Source organism: Lampetra fluviatilis, chromosome 8 (assembly GCF_964198595.1).
Source record: "Lampetra fluviatilis chromosome 8, kcLamFluv1.1, whole genome shotgun sequence".
Classification (NCBI taxonomy): Eukaryota; Metazoa; Chordata; class Hyperoartia; order Petromyzontiformes; family Petromyzontidae; genus Lampetra; species Lampetra fluviatilis.
Genome location: NC_136282.1, coordinates 4730662 through 4752898, shown reverse-complemented (window position 1 = coordinate 4752898; position 22237 = coordinate 4730662). Strand labels below are relative to the sequence as shown.

At 41.3% G+C, this 22237-nt stretch overlaps 1 protein-coding gene across 5 annotated transcripts in view; it reads right to left on the bottom strand.

Annotated features, from left to right (window-relative positions):
* The window catches only part of LRRIQ1 (leucine rich repeats and IQ motif containing 1), a 111967-nt gene that overhangs the window by 78988 nt on the left and 10742 nt on the right, over positions 1–22237 (bottom strand). For all 5 annotated transcript variants that reach the window (XM_078858891.1, XM_078858890.1, XM_078858894.1 and 2 more), the window contains 9 exons: positions 20563–21825; positions 19687–19839; positions 19205–19355; positions 17525–17718; positions 16445–16572; positions 15733–15806; positions 4917–5010; positions 3151–3315; positions 1986–2630 (listed from right to left, as the gene is read on the bottom strand). In XM_078858891.1, the coding sequence (XP_078715017.1) occupies positions 1986–2630; positions 3151–3315; positions 4917–5010; positions 15733–15806; positions 16445–16572; positions 17525–17718; positions 19205–19355; positions 19687–19839; positions 20563–21825 (2867 nt within the window). The remainder of the gene's footprint in view (positions 1–1985; positions 2631–3150; positions 3316–4916; positions 5011–15732; positions 15807–16444; positions 16573–17524; positions 17719–19204; positions 19356–19686; positions 19840–20562; positions 21826–22237) is intronic.

Genomic DNA, 22237 nt, shown 5'->3' with positions numbered 1-22237 from the left:
TTTTGTTTACATGTATATAAACTCACTATGTCTCATTGTGGAACACCGCGGGTTATACAAGCAGACGCTGTTCTGTGTCTTGACGTATAAGTAAAAATACTAGTTCGCCCATCAGCCTCCTGTATTGGCTTTGTAGACCAATATTATCAAGCACAGTGGTTGGGTAAGTAAACTCTGGATTGCTTTCGACCGACTGGTTCTCGTCAGCAGAGTCAGGCTTGCTAAATAAAAAAGGCCTTAAATGTGCGAGTTGATCCCCAAGACAAGGCAAAACAATCCGTGTAAGAGAGCGGAAGAGACAGCAGCAGTGGCAGCAGTGCGACGACGACATCAGAGTTCGGAGGCCACGACGAGGATGGGAGCAACAACGAAGGGAAATAATTAATGGAAGAAAATCGGGGAGGCCGTTGCCCAGCAGTGGGAAGTTACGGGCTGACAACAAGAACGTGGGAGAGGCTTCAGTAATACCGAGAGCTGAATTTTCAGTAATTTAGTTTAATATGTTTGCTCATGTTTTCCCCATGGTGTATTTAGTGAGTTAAAGGTAACAGACCGTGTACTGTATGTGAAGGCTGCGCATACTAATCCTGGTTGGGAAGTTGAATCTGCTCTTTATAACTCTAATGTTGAGACTGGCTGCTGGCACAGCAATGTGGAATTTCCAATACTCTCGCATGGTCAGCAGCAGAGAGCACCACCACAATATCCATTTTATCAGGGGGATTCTTTAGGTTAATAATAAGTTAATGTTTAAGCAGCAAATAATATACATAATGTACAAGTTTGTTTGTATATAAACTTAGAATGCGCCATCAGACATGTAACACAAACATATCATTACTGAAAATCCATAAACGCAAACAAATATTTTGTATATAAATTGTTGACCTACCTGGATAATAATGTTTTATTATTAACTATAAAATACAGCACTTGATTGTATATATATACACACAACTACACGTAACGCTACTTACAATGGTGATTTCAAATGAAGAATACACCTTTAATAAAACATTTTAATCTTCAAGAAAATTAAATGTGCATTAAGGACTGAATACTGTATATAATTCATTTAACTGTGGGAAAAAACATTTGACAGGTGTCTCTTTGGTAAGATATCGGTTTTTTTATATGGTATTATTAAAAACGAAACACACGTAATTCTGCCTACGTATACTTTGCATCTGATTGCATCTAGTTTTACTTCACAATTTTAATGGGAAAGTTTTGAAAGCGAAAGTTAGGTAATTACTTTATCATTACATTATTTGCCAAAATATAATACCTATGAGAGATTATCCAAAACATTACTTTATTTTAACCTTGCAATATTGAGATATGTAATTTTCCCATCTATAATGTAAAGCAACACAGGATGTAAATGCATTAAATAAACAAAACTTTCCAGGAATTCTTTGAAGTTTCACTTTTGTTATTCCTGAACAATTATTAAAAAATCATAATTATAGCATAACGAATTAATACACCGTATATTTAAAAAATATATGTAATCGCCAATGCAAAACTATGTTTCTGAATTGAGAAAAATTACTGACAAAAATAGCTCATGAGCCAAAACAAATAGTCCGGCTGTTTCTTTACATCACAGTATCGCTGTGTCAAATAGACCAAGGCAATTATTTAAATCATTTAATAACTTACACGATACATTTCGTTTATAAGTGAATACAACAAAACGAATCTAAGCATACACCAAAACAAATGAGTAAAAACAGACTGTCTTTTGAAATTTTGAGGTTCATTAAATGGTCACTTCATGCCAAATTTAGTGACTAAAAGACTTTATTACACCAATAATACATGTTTAAATGCAGACAATAACACCCACATAACTATGATAACATTAGACGCAATACGACTAAATGCCCAGCAGGAACTTAGCATAGGAAAGCTGCTACCAGAGAGTTTCCGATTTCAAAAAAATTCATAAAAGAAGAAATTAAAAACATGAAAATACTCACTCGGCCAAAGTGCTTTGTTTTGCTTTCTCCATTAAGTTGCCAACATGGCTGGCTTTCATAGCCACCCGAGTGGTGGCAGAAGCCTTCGGCTGGCTCGAAACTGGTCCGCAAACCTCTTCACTTGTTTCCCTCTGCTGGCCACAAGCAACAGCGCCCGCAGTCCGCTGTCTCTGCCTTCCGTCGACTTGCAGCGACAGCTCCCTCTGTTGACTCTTTTGGGACTCCGTTTCCCGTCGCTGTGAACCTGACCCATCCGCATTTCTCCCGGCGCCCGGGGAATGAGCTCCGCTTTCACCTTCATCGCGTGCGAAACCTGGGCCGGTTTCATGCAGACGGGCATCGGTGATTGAACCGCCTGCTGTTTTCGGTGGACACGTGTTTTCAAGATTCGATGAAAGCTGCTGCGTGAGTATTGCAATGCTGGAAGGTTCACCATTCGTCTCCTGACTCTGTGCAGGCGATAGCTTTGCACTGGAGATGCGATTTTCAGTTTGAACATTTTCGACCGTGGGTTCGATTGAAAGGCTGCCCATTTCTCCATATTCCTGAGCATAGCGATGCTCTTCTGCTAGCCTAGACGCCTCCCCGAGCTGCTTGGAAATTAAATCCACAACATTTGGTGGCCGCGCCATGGTCTTTAGTTGCCTGCAATAGAAATGAATCGACACCATTTAGTTACGGGAATTTGTAACTCTTAACATAAAAGCCATAGTAAAGTAGACATACAGCAAATGGTAATGAGATACATTAATAAATCCAAAAACACAGCCACTGTCGACTTCACAGAATGGTGCTCATACACAAAAAAAACATACAGATGAGACTGTCCTTCGATGCATTTATTGTTATATTCAACCAAGTGGCACTGGAGCAGAGCACCCATCTCGCAATCGGAAGGTCATGAGTTAAAGTCCCTCGAGTGTCAAAAACTCGAGCATCACTTTATAGGAAGGCAGTGATTGGCCTGAAACGAGTATCTCGTGTCTCCCACCATGGGAATACAGAATTACCACCAATGGCTCAGAGGGCCCCCAACAAGATGGGTGCTGACCCACACTCATCCGAACGTGGAAACATTGACTTGTTAAAACCCTGACTACGGTTTCCTGCATTATTAATGAAATACATGTAGTATTGTGACAATGATTGATGATGATGAACTTACGCGAGTGCTGTGGTCATGTGCCCTTGGGACAAGCGCTGAAACTCTTCCAGTTGGGCCTGACAGAGGCTGGAGAAGGCTGGTGGTGTTAGGCTCCTCTTGTCCGTGCTTACGACCGTCTGGCCATCCAGTATGCGCAGAGCAGGGCTCACCTTTTCTATTCTCATTCTGATTGTGTACACATACCATGAATAAAATAAAACACGAAACATACTATTTATTTTTTGAACTGAATGGGTGCTGCTGTGGCAATAGCACACACCTCACAATTATACTCTTAGGTTTTTTCGGTAAAGTCACGTAGGTAAAAATAAAAAATAAATCCCACCTCATGACGGAGACTTGTGTTGCCTCCGAAACGTCGTGATTTATTATTTTATTTCTATTATTTTTATTATTAGTTTTTTATTTTTACCTACGTGACTTTACCGAAAAAACCTACGAGTATGAATCCTTGTAGTCACGAGAGCTTCAAATCTAGAACCTCACAATTAGATGTGTGAGAGTTCACATCTCAGTCGGGGTAATGATCGTGAAATTTCCATCACTGACTCGAGGAAATATCGGAAAGATGAGCATTGGCCTATGCTTGTTTGAGTGGAGAAACACTTTGACTGAATACCTTTCGGATTTACGACTAATTCTATCCCAAATGTAAAATAAATATTTATCTTTTATATCACCTAAAACTATGAAGTAAATTAACTATTTTTCTCTTACCAGGTAAGGCCCACTGAATTATACAGCTCTTGATCAGAAGCGACCTAGCCACAAATCATAGCAAAGTGGCTTATCACGTGGAAATGTATAGTAGCCAAATACTCTAAAATACCTAATTTTATTACATCTACATTGCTCTCCTGCTACATTCCATTCGAAAACTTCCAAGTTGCTTACTCTGTTCCGCCAAGCAATTATCACATCATCCACATGCACTTATTCTCAAAGGCCAAAAGATTCCTTTCTGTTTTAGGGCTGCCCTTCGACCCGTACAGTAACCTTTGAACACGAAGGTTTGGAATATTTGCTCTTGACATTTTTCTCAAAACCCTTTGAATTATGCAAATGAATGTCGATATTTACCAGGTCCTCGAGTATAGCCACATTGTACCTTCCTATTGCCACCTATGACACCAATCATGGAAATGCAATAGCCCATTTCCTCATCAATGCCCACGATATTGTTTTACAAAAGTTCACCTTAAAGCATCAGTACTTAGCCTCAGTACTTAAAATGGGTCAAAACTGTAATTCCTCAGACATGATGGAGTGGCTTGAAACATAAATGCAAGCAAAATGTATGCAAATGTTTTTAAATTTATATTACTTTACACGTACACAGGCAGACACGAAGTTGAAGATGCTGCAAATATACAATAGAAGCAATCCATAGATTCTGGAGACAATGGGAGATGTATCATACTTTATAAAGAGTCTCAGGATAATATTGAACGGTTTTCCTGCAAAGTCCAGCAAAAACGTGCAGCTTGCTTTCATCGCTCATGTCAAAGGATCATGTGTTAACAGCCCAGTGTTAATTTTCCCTGCCGGTAAGGAGGCTAATGAATTTAATGGGTGGGGAGGGGAGGCCTTCCACTGACCCACGCAGCTTGCTCATTGCAGTCACCAGACCAATTGCATCCCTTGGAGACGATCCTAATTGGCCTCCCAGTGCGTGAGTGCTTACTCAAGCGAGACATGCAACAATCTACCCCAATAACCCCTCCTATGCAAACGCATGCGTAAAGTGCTCCGTAGGCATAGCTTACCTCCAGTCTGAGTGGTTTTGCATGGGGTTTCCATCCAGAGTTATCTCATGGAGGCGTAGGCAGCCGGCCAGACATTCCAATAAAGCTGGAAGATCTTTCGTTTTTTTGCAGAAAGAAAGCGAGAGAAAAATATGCAACTGTGTTACAATGGCGTCTACGTCGTATGGAGAAATAGCAACAAGGTTACGGGGTAATGTTAAGTTCTGATACCAAGTCAAGAGCATTGGGAGAGTGAATTTTGAAGAAATGTTTCCAAGGAATGAGCGCAGTGGGCAGTTGTTTAAGAGATGGTTGTGTTGATAGGATGATTGTTACGAGTCAGACGTTCCCATTCTCAAATAAGTGTCTCGATGGTCCATGCCCAAGAAAGTGTGTGATCATTTCTGTTGGTGGCTCTGAGCCAGTGATGGAAAAAGATTATATACATGTTGCAGATAAATAAATAGCAGACATTCCTATAGCTGTAACCAGTCTCTCCATAGGATAGACACTGTTGACTTTCAACTAAGTGGTACTTATTTTATTGGCTTTAGAGGGATGATAGGTTAAGTTCGCCCCGAATGGGATTTGAACTTGCACAATTCATAAGAGTGTTAAAATCACAGTCAATATTGTCTTCAAAAAGTAACAGATATGAAGTTATTCAATGGAAAATAAGGTTTTTTTCTAATCATTAACTCAAGTAATAATAAACTGTGTGTCAGTATAAAGAGCCAGTTAATGGTGAATACTGAACAACTTAATGGCTGATGTACTAATGTTAAGAATTGGTGTTTTAACTTTTCGACAATCAATTACATGTTGGCTTGTATGGACACACTGGAATTTGGATGTATACGTCCACATGTGCACGCAAATCCACAAGCCTACACTCTGTCTGGTGTAGGTATAATGGGCACTGTCCGCATTACCAGCAGGTCACCAGACATCAATAGGTGTGACTCGTGACTCAAAAGGATGTTCGCCAATGTGTCCTTGCCCATAGGCTGTGGTGACTTGTGGGCCTGTGTCCATCTCTATAATTACATTTTCCGTGGTGTGCCTTCGCTCGATCCCCCCAGCGTTTTCATTGGCTGGAGGTCACGCACGCGCTACCCAGCGCACCTTGTGATTGGCTCCCTCCCCCCTTCATGTTGTGCGCGCGAAGAGGTCAGGAGAGGCTCAGCACGCGGCTATCCCGGCACTCGAGCAATGCCCATGCGTGCCCAGCACGTGGGGCAGAGCAAGGTGGGGGCCGGAGGTGGGGGCAGGCAAGGGGAGGGGCGGTCACTCGGGGAGGGTGGGAGAGGGGTGTGCAACTGAGGGGCTGAGGGAGGCGAGCGCCGGGGGTTGTCACGAGGGCTGAACGATTGATCGATTTCAAATGGATGAATTGTTCAATTTGAAACAATGCGTTTAGCAAACCGCAAAGGCTGCGATTTTTTGCGATTTGAAAAGTCCTATTACTTTCTTATTGGAATTGTTTCTTTTAAATTTTTATTCCAACTTTATTTATTTAACTTAACAATTGTTCTATGTTTGATTGTTCTATTTCAATTAAAATATTTTAATAAATACATGTTGGAAGCAATTCGTATATTTTAAGTTCTCATCCTTGCATTAGAAGATATATAGAGCAGTTCATATTTTGATGGTATCATGTGGTAATGCTCCATCACATGTTTTAAATCTATTACACAGTGAATATTGAACTGAAGCGTGACTTAAAAAATTGCAATCGCAATATCTGTCAAAAAATTCGCAATTCGATATTTTCCCCAAATCGTTCAGCCCGAATTGTCACGTATGGCACACGAGGGGGGGAGGTGGGGATGTAGGGGGTGAGCCGTCACTCAGCGATGGGTACTTCCTCTATTTACATTTAAGTGGGTGCAATATATGTACAGTACAGCAATCCCTCACCAACTGCGTGTTTTTCGCGTCCCCGGTGTGTTTATGTAATCCACGGTTTTCCTTCGGCATACCGATTTGCTAACCGCGGTATGGGGTTTAGTATATCCGCGGTTTAGCTCGGTGAACGGCACTTATAATTTCAAAACACCCGCATCAGTTTTCCCTTCAGACACACTTAAGCGGTTGTGCTTTCACTACGTTGTCCCCACCTGAAGAAGGACGCTTGTATTTCGATTTATTAATTCAGACGCTGACTTTCCGACAGAACTGTTCTTCACATGAGGACGGCTGCTTGCGTTGTGGCCGAAACGTCGTGAGAATTGTATTTTATTATGTTTTATTTGTATTATTTTATTATTTCCCTTCTACGTGACTTTACCGAAAGAACCAAGAAGAAGGACGCTTGTGTTGCGCCCGAAACATCGTGATTTAATTTAGTTGTTTTCATTTATTTTATTTTATTTTTTACCTGCGTGACCTTACCGAAAAAACCAAAGAGTACCCTTCGTGCATCGTCTGATATCCCAGCTCCCACCACCAATGCTCTTCCCACCACCACCACCGCTCTCTCTCGCAAAGTGACTGTTGTGTAGTGTGTTGACGTCGTATTCCTATGCATGATTCCTCGTTTCTTCACTTTGAATTATTTATTTCCATAAAATGTGCCCTTAATCATAGCCCCCGAAGCATGCAACCAGTGCTCAAGGTGAAAGAAGGGCGAAAAGGCCACGGAAAAACTCGGAGAAGAAAGTGGAAGTGCTCGTGGCGGGGGTGCGGCGTGGGTGGGATGCTTAATGGGGTCTAACGAGACCACCATAAGCATCTCCCCCATTACCTCATCAACGGCATAGTCATCCCCATGGACTTCAACCCTCAGTATTAAAGGTAAATTATATTATTTTTACTTCAACATTTTTTTGGTGCATTTTAGTTGTGTTTAGTGAACGAACAAGCAACTTAGGCTTTGATGAGCGTGACCTGGCCGCAGTTGCCCTAACCCCCTATTTCCCATAAGGCCTTAGGATTGCCAAGCGCGGTTTTTCCAACCACGACGGTTTTCAGGAACGTAACCCCTGCAGTTGGCGAGGGATTGTTTCAAATGTTTTTCTTTTAGAATAATACGGTAATACAGTTTCTGTGAGAAAGTTGAATTGTACTGAAGTGCAAAGTCCTATTCACCCACAACATTGATGGGACAATCTTGAGGGGCTTGAGAGGTGGGGTTCATACCTATAACAATGAAGCATGTTTGCCCAAGGAGTTTTCAGTTGGATTCCAATTTCGCCTTGATGCACCCTTTCAATTGTACCAGTTTACATGGAGTAAAAAATTCAGTTTTTGTCGCTGCCAAATAATATTTGCAGGGAATCTCCTATGGATGCAGTGTGATGTAAGGTGGATGTTAAAGATCTCGAAATTATGTCATTAAAATAACATTGAATGTTATTCCACTAATTGTATCGTCAATTCAAAGCAAAGTCCCTAATTTGAATACTTGATATAAAACATTTAATATTTCCACGAAGACCACAGAAAATGTAGTAACATCAATCATAATGTTAATTCAGCACACTGATGGCTGACAGTGGAGAGAAAGGACACTTAGGGGCCATCCATTTAGTACGTATGCAAAAATGTCAAAACTTGACCCCTCCCCCCCGCACGTGTACTTTTACAACCCCCCCCCACCTGCGTACGTACGCTTGACGCACCTCCCCCCCCCAATCCTATAGAACGGCCGATATTTAATCTACGCAGAAACGATCAAGGATTAATACTATTAACGTGTTTAAGCAAACAGATAGTCCATCGCCGGACTATCTAATTCATTTGAAGGCCAATGTAGACAAATTATTATCGAGGCATCAACCCCCCCCCCCCCCCGTTTCCTATGCGTACGTGCATTGTCAGTAAACCCCCCCATATGCAAGTGTCGTTATTGGTGTCACTATGCCAGCTACTGTCGCAGGAGTGTAAACGCACGTCGGGAGTCCTCTCTGGCACCAGACCATGGGTTGACATGGAAGCTGGCCAACGGGGGCATGGTTCTGGTGAGGGTGGGAGGAGAGCAAATGAAGATGTGCTACTCCGTGTGAACCCGAGAGGGCACGTGACCGAGACAGGGTAGCGAGGGGGCCGAAGGGGGCTCGAGGGACACGTGACGTGGAGCCGAGAGCCTTCTGGCAAGATCCAGAAGGGGGCGTGGCCGAAGGCGGGGCGAGGCCGCGCTGGGGGGGGATAAAGGGGAAGCCCCGAGAGCAATCTGCGCTCGTCTGTGGAATCAACCCTGGGTGCTACGTCTTCGGTCGGCATCGTGGGTCAGCCAGCGTGTGTGCTGGCTGACCCGTTCGTATAGTTAACCCGCTGCTCACGTATTTAACCGTGTGGCTATCACCTAACAGTAGGACCAGTGTACGTTTAGTTAGTTACCCTGTTGGGGAGTTGAAATAAGCACGTGGCCTCCAAGTTCAAGTGTGTGTCTCCATGGTCAACACTACACAAGTCTACGCATTTGGGTTAACCCCCCCCTTCCCCCCTCCATGCGTACGTACTAAATGGATGGCCCCTTACCAATAACACCTGGTAAACCAGCAGCATCTGTTAAGCATTCCTGACGATGCTGGTGAACCCCAGAAGAGCAAAACCGTGGCTACTGAATAAAGTAGGTCTGGAAGGCCAATATAGGCCACTAGGCTGAAATACATGTTTTATTTTTGTGGCGATAAAGAAGTAAGGTTTATATTTAGTCTTGATTTGAAGCTTTCATGACTGCAGGAATCCATACTCTTTGGTTCTTTCGGTAAAGTCACGTAGGTAGAAATAAAATATTCTTTTAGTTTATATTTAGGTTTAATTGACTAGTGCGAGCTGAGTTTTTTGTATGATATTAATAACTTGCTAATACAAATTCCCATCAATGAGGAAAGGTCAATCTAGTTTTGAAGTTTTCATGACTGCAGGAATCCATACTCTTTGGTTCTTTCGGTAAAGTCACGTGACTTTACCGAAAGAACTAAAGAGTAAGGAAAGGTCAGTTTAAGATATTTACAGATTGCCTCTTGGTTTTGTTTCGAAACAGGAATGGCCAGGAAAACCAATGCAAAGGAGGAACTTAAAAACTCTGGACAAATACATTTACAACCCACTTCATGTACTGCTGTTGCTGATACATTACTGCCCTGCAGGTCGCTGTTGTATGCACATTATCTCTGCATAAATCACCAACCAGCCTCCAAATTGCTGGAGTACATGTTTGTGCTGACTAAATTAGATTTTTTTACATATTCAGTCTAGAGCATCAACACACAATGGTCTATTCTTGTGAATTATTTAACAGGGGCTTAGCACCCACTTTATATAAAATACGTAAATGTCCAACTTGCTGGGGATTGAAAACTAATTTATCTTAGAACTGCTTTTTGTGTTTAGAATACTGCCCTTCCCCGCACCTCTGATTATCATGGTTGGCTACGTACGGTGCGAAAGAAGTTCAACATACATGCATGTGAAAAAGGTCAGATTTGTGAACATTTTAAAACATGCCGGTTACACCTGCACGAACACTGCAGTGGGTGTGGGTGGTTAATTGGTCAAGGCAGATATGCGACCATCAGATAAGCGACAAAGTACTGCAGATTCTTGGTAAATGCATGCGAAAAGTGCGAGGTGGCAATTTGAATAAAACTCAGCGTTCTGTGAACTAGCCCAGGTGTGAGTGCACTGACCCCCTCTCCCTCCAACAAGACCATGCGGGAGGGTGTGTCGCACACTTTGGCGCCAGCTATCATAGAGTGCGGTCATGTTGCTACAGTTCTCTGCGGTGAGTACAATGTCTTTAAATATAATAGTGCTATGCCCCTGTAAATAAAATTTACGCTGAACCGCTTGCACTTTCAGAGATTCAGCGGTGAATGAGACCCACCCTGCAACTTGCAATGTGACCCTAGTAAATGCAGTCCCCGTACAATACAATATAATGCAACCACATCTCAAAACTATATGTAACCATGATCACCCTTCACTATACATTACCGAAAAAACACATTGCATTTGTGCGTGATATATTAAAATATGTACTACTGAATAAAGATATGGTACTGTCAGAACATTATTTTACGTTGCAATACTCTGCTTTTTAGAATGTATCAAAGGGGTTATTCGCATGTGGCATCTGTCATGAGTAATTCAAACACCTCGACTTGTCTAACCTCACAAATACTATATTCATTGAGTTTGAAAAGAAAACACATAATGAAAACTGCTGTAAAAACAATAAATATATATGCCTTAATTGGCAATATCCATATTAGAAAATTATAGATGGAAAAGCCCATATATGTCACTCTGTATAATTTTCTTCTGGGAGGTGATAAATTAAATTTATTTTTGGAATGCTGTGCACTTTAAATTTTAAGGAAATTTTCAACTTGAGAGCCCACTTGGGAGTAGAAATAATTGTGCTTGTATTTTGCAATATAATAGCCCTTTCGTCCATTGAAAAACATAGCCGAGTTACTGGATAACCAGTAAGGCTTGTCAAAAAATGGAGACGTTAATACAGAATATTTACATTTCATGAATAATGGAAGCTGTTGGACCAATTATTATTTTTTGTTTGGAAATTTTGAGATATCGTGTGGCAAGATCGTGTACAAAGTCAAGTTTATTTTCCCAATCTCAAATGAGTGTTGAGTGGTGCTTTATCTGTGTTAGTGGTCCTAGGTTATTGGTAGAAATGGTATGTCCCCATGGCAGGAATCAGTCACTTCGTGGGATAACGACTGCTGCCTTCCCATAAAGGTGTGTTTATGCTAGCCACCAAAGGCGGATGATGGTTTGTTTGGCTATTGAACTCCGATTCTAATTGAACTCTGGGCACACTGATCAGCTGCATAAAACATTATTCGTGACGATTATTATTTTTCTTTAACTTATGCTGTTTTAAAATAATGGAGAAAATCCATATAAGTTGTTTTATACAACTGGTCACTGCTGTACTACCAACTGAGATATAAAATGGCTTATAACCACATAGGCAACATCTTTTGAACATTAGAATTGCACATGATTTAATGATAAAGGGATGGACCCATGCCAACTTCTCACAGTAAAACATGGTACTCGAGCACACGGTGGCACAAAGATTTACCCAAATGATGACAACATGCATTCCAGTGCATATTTTGTGCTGGAGTGTTTTGTGTCAAATCGCAGTTTAAGGGGCCATGCAATACTGCAACGCGGTACCAACGGTTGCACAACACAACTTGTGGTCAAAGAACAAAGAAACTTCAATTGCCCTTAAAAGACTGCCGACTGAAAAAAAACTCCACTTTGTCCAGGTTCATTTGTAGAGATGAAACAGCTGCTGTTTCTTGCACAACAGTTCCCATGCAAAAGCCAGACGCCTGGTGAAAGGTAGGAGAGGACTCAATTAATCAATGTCTTTCGCACTTCTCTTGAAAATCATTACCTTACTGTTGAGGTGCATTAGGGATTATTTGCGGTGCCCTGCGTGTAACATATCAAAGATGAGCATATGTTCTTGTACCCTTTCAAAAGCATGGGATGCGTAATAACGGCATTCTTGTTGCACATTCTGGATTTCAACTAAAAATATGATGAATGGAGCCTGTGTATTTTCCAGAGCGTCAAAATCTCACGCTCAAGTCCAAAGGTCAGCATAATTGAATTCTCCATTTTCTGCATGGCTATTTTTAAAATACATTTTCAGTTTGGCTTTGAATCAAAATGTTTTCTTCGTGAGAATCTATTGGTGAAAAGAGTGAAATTTCACAGATATGAAAGATCCAACGCGTTAACGGGACATATATTTGTGAGCTATAAATGTACCAGAAGGTAAGAATCGATGACTGAAAACACGTGCCAGCAAGTATTAGGAAGATCATGTATTCGACTAGAAGAGTTTGTATTTGTTCGACCATTGTTGTTACATGTGAATTAGGTGTATAGCCAGGTTGGGAACTCTATATTTGAATTATATTAATGTTTGTATCAATTTCATGTTGTATACCGACACTGAAACACCACATTATTGTTATTATTGGTCGAGTTATACTTTTCGTGGCTCATAATTGCCCTGCACAGCTACACCACCAGAAATAATAGCAGCTATAGTGTGTGGTCTGCTCCCACGAGAGTATCATGCATTCATTTATATTTCATTCATCGCGTGTAGAGTAATTATTGCATTATAGCAGTTTGGCTAAGAGGAACTTTAGAAGCTCAGTGCTGTGGATGAAATGTTGTCTGCCTGTCAATCTGATTATAGGTGATCACGCCTTCTCTTATGCTGCTTCCGTGGTTGGGAATTTCATACATTCCAGGCGTTATAGACAGCCAAATACTTACTGAAAACGTAAAATGGCCTACATATGAATTATAAGAATGGCTGTTCCTTGGAATGTTGGAGTATTTTTGCGTGGGTAGAAACTAGAGTTCCCGGAGAAAAACCATGTATACAAGGCGATGATTATAGAATTCTGCAATAAATGTTAAAATATACATTCTTTATAGATGTGACTTGTTATCCCTGCCCTGCAGGTAGCCATCTTATGCAGGCTGTCTCTATATTAGTCATATGTCTCCACATGTTACTTTTTTGCATCTATTTGTGTTGCTGATTAAGTAAACGAAGGATACAAAGTGGGTCTCAAGATAAATTAGTAAAAAAAAGACATACAGTATACAAATAACTTTTCTAGACAATTGACAATACCCGTGGGAAAGACACAATTATTGAAAATAGACTGTGATGAACGATATAAAATAGAGGGGTGAGTGAGCACGGGTTGAAGTGCTTTTATTAAAAAAAAAAACTCTAAAATCTCAAGCACCGTATCAGAGGAAAGTTTGTACCGAGTACATATCACCTGCTATGACATTTGGACTGGATACATATACAGCGGGATGGAATGAAGCAGTTCAGTTGTCAGATTTTTTTTTGTATCGGGTATAAAGAGGTGTGATTTATTATATGCAGCTGAAAGCTACATGTGCCTACGTAAGGACTCATTTTACCATGCCCATCGTTACCCTGCGGTCAACACAAATAAGCACAAGTTTGTTTAAAGTCAACAGTCTTGGTTAGTCCAGAGACAAGCGAACGTAGACATTTCCACCAGGGGCTCAGGACTTTCAAAAATAGATGACCACCACCACCCTGTGCTTGAAAGATCAATCAGACTTATTTAAAGCCTTAATTAAAATGCTTCCAGTAACTCACTATTGTCTTTCAACAGCAATCATCATTTTTCTGCATGGTAATAATGCTACCGAGTTGAATGAATTGTTTGACACTTTCCAGCACAGCCTCACAGGCATATTTAATACCACAATGTCTATTTCTGCCTTTGCATCAAGCCTATACGTTTCAACCAACGTGACTGTCATCGCTCAGTTCAAGGCCTAAGTGGCCGACACATGTGTCTAAATCAGGTCTTATTTTGCGTGAAATAACCTGCCAGTATGCATGCCTACCTGTCATAGCCAAAATCCCAACAGTTTACATTACCCACACAAGCTAAATGTCAAATGTAGCGTATAACCGTGATGCATAACTGTGGTTTATCCAGGCATGCCTTGCAAAATATGTAATTCATCTCAATGGGATTTAAACGAGTTCAATTAAGGACAGGTATTGATTGACTTACTGGGTATGGTGGCTACATCTGTGATATAGTGATTTGGAAACGGAGGTGGTGAATGATACAAATGTGTAGCTGACGTGCATTAGACACACCTGCAGCCTGAACTGTGGATAGATTTCCGAACTGGAAACGTTGAAGGTATAATTAACATTATCAACACATTTGTCAATAACTCTGCCCTAAAAGTAAGAAAGTATATATATTGCAGAGGTTACATTTTGGGCAATGGACTTTCAGAGCAGAGAGATGTTACAGTCTCTCTGTGCTGTAAAGAATGGTCGATTATTGAAACGTTGCCGATTGTATGAGTTTTCATTATAGGCCACTGTTATCGACAGTTGTTCATACAAGCATGGTTATCTCTGGTTTCATTCCCACAACAAAAAATAATCCTGAAAAGGAATTTGCCAAAACAATCATCGCCTCTATTAACACGTGAAACACACGGGAGCTTTCCGAGGGCAAAATAAAATTATTGTTTCTCAAGCAACATAAAATGAAGCACAGAAAGACTGGTCCCTGCCCTAATTGGCATTTTATCCTCATTGCGGTACCCCGGGGTACCAAATAATGAAAACTGGCTGAGGCAATTAAATATTTAACTTCTGGGACACTATTTTTTCCAGGGGTGTACTTCACTCCGCGATTGGGGTACCAATCAGTCCGAAATCGGTGCCACTCCGCGATGTCGAAACGCAGCGAGGACGATTGCTCTGAAACCCTGAACACTCGTATGCACCATAGTGCATCGTGTACAACTCGTCGAGATGAGTCGATTGCCGCATCGCCGACCATCAACAGACTAACAGTGATTGCATCACGGACATTATGCGAGAGCCGGGGTACTTTGGTACCGCCATAAGGTTCATGTGGCATTTTCACTGCTGGCAATGGGCTACCAATGGACATGAGTACAGCCTTTTGCTTATTTGAGCAAGGAAACAATTGTAATGATTTGAAGTACTATGTACAACATTTCAGCAATCTGATATTTTTTGAAAAGTCATTATCCACAATTATCGGTGCATGCCAGAAGGTGCAATGGCAAAAACTCTTGATTAATTTGCAATGACACAAACTCATAATTTGATTGTTAAAAAGCCTCAAAGAACCCAGTAAAGTCCTGATATTTCAGCATGTGGTGGACTGCCAATAAAATCCAGACTAGCTCTGGAAAGTAGTGCGACTGATGCAGGTCTGGTGTTTCTCATACCATGGATCAAAGAGTACTGCCTTCAAGTGTGGCCACTTACCAGTTACACAGTTGTTACTGATGCAGAGTTTCTCCAGGGAAATAAACATATTGAATGGACACAAATCCGAGAGCCTTGAAAAGAAAAGAAGCAAATATGCAGCAAGTTTTAAAATTAAATTATATTTTAAATAAAATAAAAACCTTTTGAAAGAAATATAAGGCAACTGCTCTTTTTTTAAATGCCAAAATAAAAGCCGAATTTCCTATAGAGCAAACACACTGTACATATTTGAAATGTGATAGTACATTCATGGTATAGCAATGTTCACATATTTAACATAAATATTGTGCCGTTGTACCATGTGTGATTGTGTGCACGTAGTTTCAGAATGAGGAGAAAGGCAGTAATGGTTAATGTAGTGGGCTACTCCTTGACCTCCCCTAGTACAGAACAAAGTTGTATGCATTATTCAAAGTTATAAGTCATAGTGTCTGTCTCCTAAAATTAGCATGTAATGGTTCTCATTTCTGTTCAAATTGTATATTTACATTGTGGGGCCAGTCATGATTTCCCACACAAAGTAATTCATTTTATCAGCCCGTGAGAGGTGATGGCCAGAGCCAAGCCGTGAACCAAGATTTGAGCTCGCAACCTTCCAATAGTGAGTGACTACACACATACAAACCCAAGATCATGGGGAAGCTACCCAAACACATCTTGAAAATAAGTGTAGGGTTTTTTTTTCTCTTCAACATAAGTCATTACACACCCGTTGTGGGACAAGGAGAGTGTGCGGAGGTGAGGAAGCCAGCTGGAGCCCAGTGTCTGCAAGGAGCTGATGCCATTGTCATCCAGGCACAGTTCGCTCAAGAGCACCTGGTTGCGTAGTGGAGGGATCTGCACAAATACGAGAAACACATTTGCATTCACAAGCTTCAAAGTGAGCAAGTTCTATACGACAGTTTAATATGCATGTGTATTACTTTTGGTAACACGGGTAAAACAATTGGCGGAAATCGGTTTACAATATGTTCATGGGATGTATGATGTGTGTCCATGTGTTGTGTTGATTTAAGGTTTTTCATATATGTAACATCTGTGACTGGCTATAAAACTGTCTGCTAGCACAATATAAATGTGCTAAGATAGATAATTCACATTTCATAGTTTGTTTGAAACTTGCTTGATTACGTTAGATAAAGCTTATTTTTACTTGACGTTTTTACGATATCTTCACAAACGTTCAGCTTTGGTGCATTGTGATGAGTGCTCAACTCATGATTATAGGAATAATTCAAATATGTAAATTAGGAGATAACCCATCACAGCAGAAAAATGCAGGCTGGAATCAAATGTATTTACCAATATACAAAGATGTGCAGTGCATGTACAAAAGGTCTCAGCTTTATCCAGACCACCAGCTCAAAATAACTGAATGTGTCCATTTTGTCATTTATATCACTGTCTCTAATCGACAGCATGCCCACACATTCAGTTGTTTTGAATTGGAGGTCTGAATAAGGCTGTACATGCAATGCCTACACACACACACACCTTTGTGTATATTTCAATCTAATCCTTAGATTGCCAGTTGAAATGAAATAATTCCAATTTCCATCCCATCATCATTCCAAAGGTCAATAACATTAGTACCACTTCGTGGGAAATCAACAGTGGTTGCCCCATGAAAAGAATTGCTCATATTGTGATTTAACTACCAGCAATTACATGAAAGCAATGCTATTATCTTGATGCTTGCTGATACCACCAGTTTAGGTATAGTGAGCAATGGACTTGACAACCACAGACACCTTTCACAACTGCTGCGACGTACAGTCTCCCTGCTAACCTGGGTGAGGTTGTTGCCCTGCGCGTGCACCGTGCGGAGCAATGCGCAGTCCCGTATGCCCTCCAGCGAGGAGAGTTGGTTGTGTGAGCAGTCCAAGTGCAGCAGCCGGGGCACCTCGCTCAGCCCAGCCGTGCTCACCAGCTGGTTATGGTCCACAAGCAGCCGCTGCAGCTTCTTCTGCCACTCCAAACCGCCTGCCATAGAGTGCACAGCAAGAGGGTTATGCTGTGTTTTCACGGCCACTTGCAAGCAGGCTCGGCAAGCTCAGGAGCGGTGCTCGGCAGAGCTCGGATCTTGTCCCTATTGTACGGAGCCAAGCAGGTTCATGGGTTCAGCTCCTCCTGCCCTTACCTTCTCACACCCTCATTACCCTCCAGAGGTGGGACAAAGTCATTGTTATGCAAGTCCAAGTCGAGTCGCAAGTCATCAAATTCATGACTCGAGTCTGACTCGAGTCCAAGTCACATGACTCGAGTCCACATCTCATAGGTGGGACAAAGTCATTGTTATGCAAGTCCAAGTCGAGTCGCAAGTCATCAAATTCATGACTCGAGTCTGACTCGAGTCCAAGTCACATGACTCGAGTCCACACCTCTGTTACCCTCTGTCGCTGGACAGTAGCAATCATAACAAAGCATTGTTATTAATAACACTCAATGCAGGCTTGGGTTAAGTGAGGCTATCCCAAGCAAAATATATTATTGTAATACCCTTCTGCCTTTTTTTAATAATGTCATACCATAGGTCGCTCTTCTTACTTCGGAGTTGACCCAGTAATGTGACCACTGGCTCCAACAGCAGTCCGGATGAAATCCGGGGTTTACTCATGAAAGCAAGCTGGTCAATTATTTTTTACCATATTCACCGAGACTGAGGTTCATGAAATTCAGCTGTCTGACTTCAAATGCGATTTCAGGAGTTGAGTCAGCCCATGATCCTTAAGGGGTCATTAAATGAGCACCAGGTTGTGTCAATTGGTCGCTGACCTATGGAAAGAATGGCTCGTGTCATAATTATGTGGAATGGTTACCACTGGCTCAGGGCTGGAAACTATGATGAAGTTTTATCCCACACTCCTTTGTGCAGAGAGGCAATTTTACTTTACTCGACATAAACGGTTAAGCTTATATGAATGCGTAGGTTTTCACAGCCAATGTTATGATTCATAAATGATGTTGGGGTTAGGCCATATAATGATCTCGCCAAATTTGTGTTGTTAAAACCGTAAACCAAGCAACATAGCCAAACAAATTAAATTGTCACATGCACGAGTGTGTCATACACCAATTATTATTGTTTCGGCTCACCGGTGAGTTGAACAATTTTCACAACCAGTTTAACAATCATATGCAATGTTTCGCATGAAACTGCACGTCAAGGGTTTTCAGGACAAATATCCAGGAAGTAAGAATACAATCTAATAAGTCAGAATGCTTGTACATTTCACAATTACGTTGTATGGCTGTGTCGGGTGGTGGAGGATCTTCATGACACAAATTTTGACAGATCGTTACGTGACCTAACCCAAAAATAATTATTAACAAGGAACATGCCGAAACAGTAGTCATGAGAGACAGAAGGTGATGGGGTTTGGCATTCAGGCCGTGTTGTCGCAGTTGTGAACCGCCTATGCTGGTGTGTCGCGGTGATAGTGAATACACAAACACTGCCGGCACAAACCTATCCTTGTGATGTTGTTGTGAGAGAGCTCCAACAATGTAAGGTTGGTGCATCCTTCTAAGCCGTGAATCGAGGTGAGATGGTTATGAGACAGCAGAAGGACTTCCAGGTTTTCTAGGTCTTGGCAGTTTACAGTCTCAATGCTGTTGTCCTGCAAAACTCACAGAGAATATCATATTATACATATCTCTTATACGAATATAGCATTGTAATAACTTGTATTTTACTATATATTAAGGAAATCACCTGGAAATGTATAAAAGTATTAAAATACGAGTATTTAACGGTAACTAGCATTCTGTCACCTCTATTACGTCAAATACTGTAACACATTGTCACGCGATAACCCAAACTAACTCTATGACCCTGTCCGTTACATGTAAGCAGGAATGAGTATTACAATGCAACTCTTGCAAAATGCGTTTTTTTTCTTCTATGTTAAATATCACTACGTGTAATGTTAACGTGTTTAGTGGCGATACCTGCGTGTCGATAACTCTGAGTCCCTTGCAGTTGTTGACTCCGTCCAGAGCCAACAGGCCACAGCGATTGAGACTCAGAGACTGCAGATTGGGACACTGAGACAGCGTGCTCAGATTGCAGCCAGGCAGGTCTTGAAAACAAACTGTTGTGACCTGAATAAGTAACAACCATTAATTAAGCAAGAAAGTTTTGTACAACCAACATATTTACCATCACATCTCATATATGTATTTACTGAAAGCACTGCATTTGGTGTGATATATTGCTTTCAACATGGTTAATGGCGCAATGTAGATTACATAGCGGCATGGAAACCAATTCTGTTGGCTAAAGGTGATTTTAAATTACATAAAAATGTAACTCGGCTTGCTGCCAAAGCTAAATTGTAAACATATTTTACTTAAATTAAATGGCAATTCAACCTATGCATTTATATCATTATTTATATTTCATGGTACATCTATGTTACATTTTAATTCAACCATATCCCAATTACACTCTCGGCTTGTAGCCACACAGCAAAGCATATATTGTAATCCACAACCGCCCTACAAGCCTTTGTCTAACAACCAAATCAAGCTGTATTTGAGCAAATAAAGTGTAAAATAAAAGTTGAGTGGTATTTTTTTATGCAGTAAATAAAATAAAATGCATGTCCATCACATATGTCCAGGAAAGTCTTACTGAGCCTCTAATATTAGTCATTTACATATGGGAGGAATCAGAAACACCTGGGGGATAACCCATACACTCATGTGGATAACATTAATAAGTTTGCACAGACAGGTCAAAAATATCTATGTGACCTGTAGATTACTGGCATGTGGCACTAGGCCCAGCACAACAGCATTCGCAATGGTCTTATTCAATAATACCTGGTGAATTGAAGATGTCAAGCCCCCTTTTAGTATCTGCTCCACAGACAGTGGGGACAGATGTCTTGCTGCAGAGTTATTTCGTGGTCTTTTTTTACGTAAATCTTTACCTCGGCTCTCTGCCACGATTCTCGACCAAGGCTTGCAGTTTTTCATCCAGGCAAGCCTCCGTGCCTCGACTGCATCCGAAAGAGTCAAGCTAGAAGCATAGCTTTGCATCTCCCCTTGGTGTTCAACTACAGTTAACTTTCGATCATTGTTGCGTTGTGGGATGTCCATGTGCTCTGATGTAGTGACTTCTTCGTCTGGGGTAATGCTCAAATCCTTCTTGCAAGGTTGCAAGACTGTGGTTGTATCCATTATCCGTCCTTTATTCATGCCTTGTTCTTGCTCTCTGTTTGATCTATATCCTTCCTTCACATCCATGCACTTCCTATCAATGCTCATCGCACTATCTTGTGGCGTGCACCGCTTTGCTTGCGTTGGACTTTCCTGTTGCTCTGCCTCAGAGGTGCTTTGCTCCGGTTCGTGATTTTTACATTTTCTCTTCTCTCCTTCTAGCTTCTTGATTTCTTCTTCTTTTTCTTCTGCTCGCATTCTCTCCTCCTCTTTCCGTTTCCTCCTCTCGTCTTCCTTGTCCTGTTTTTGCTTTCTTTCTTCCCTTTTCCTTCTCTTTTCTTCCTGTTTTCTCTTCACTTCTTCTTGTTTCCTTTTGTTCGCTGCTGCTTCTTCTTCTTCATCCCGTTTTCTCTTTTCCTCTTCTCGCTGCCGTTCTTGTTCCTCCTCCAACTTGCGCTGTTCGTCTTCTCTCCTTTTCACTTCGTCCTCTATTCGCAAGCGCTCTTCTTCGAGTCTCTTCCGCTCTTCCTCCTTCTGTCTCTCATACTCCATCCTCCTTCTCTCGGCCTCTTCAAGCCTTCTCTTCTCCTCCGCCTGCCTTCGCCTCATCTCCTCTTCTTCTTTTCGTCGCCGTTCTTCCTCCCTTCTCTTCTGCTCCTCCTCTTCCCTCTGCAGCCTTTCTCTTCTGTCTCGCTCTTCCTTTTCCCTTCTGAGAGCGAGTTCTTTTTCTTGCCTGAGCTCTTCTCGTCTCGCTGCTATCAAGGGCGCGTATATTTTCCGTGTTCTGTAGCCTTTGAATAGGGCCTGGATCTTGAGTGCTGCGGGCTGCTGCCTGTCGCGTAGTTCTTGTCTGTCTTTCGCAAGCCTCTGCTCAAGTTCTTTCTTCTCATGGTCAATTTGTTCCTGAAAGCGCTCAATTTCAGCCTTGGAAATGCACATACAAAAGACACAAAAGAGATGCAGAAATATCAGTTATATTAGAATGTATGAGTTATTTCATGAAGGTAATTTTGTACATTTTATTTCACTTCATGAAATTTGTAGTTGATTGAGCAACACATTATGTTGAGTAGGGTCTCCACATGTTGTGTAAATAGAATAGTTAACTTGACCCTTTGGAAGACTTTGAGGACAATTAACCATCGTGCAAGTCAGTTCAGGGAAACATTTTATAAATCAGGAAAATGTTTAGAGCACAATGTCTCTTTCTTTGAATGATGTCACAGGATCTCTAAGATTGTCATTAAAGTGTAAAGAGGGTGATAATAATACCAACTACAACTCCATGAAGTGATCCATTGGCACATTGGTGAGAACCCTGACCATGAATGTCCTC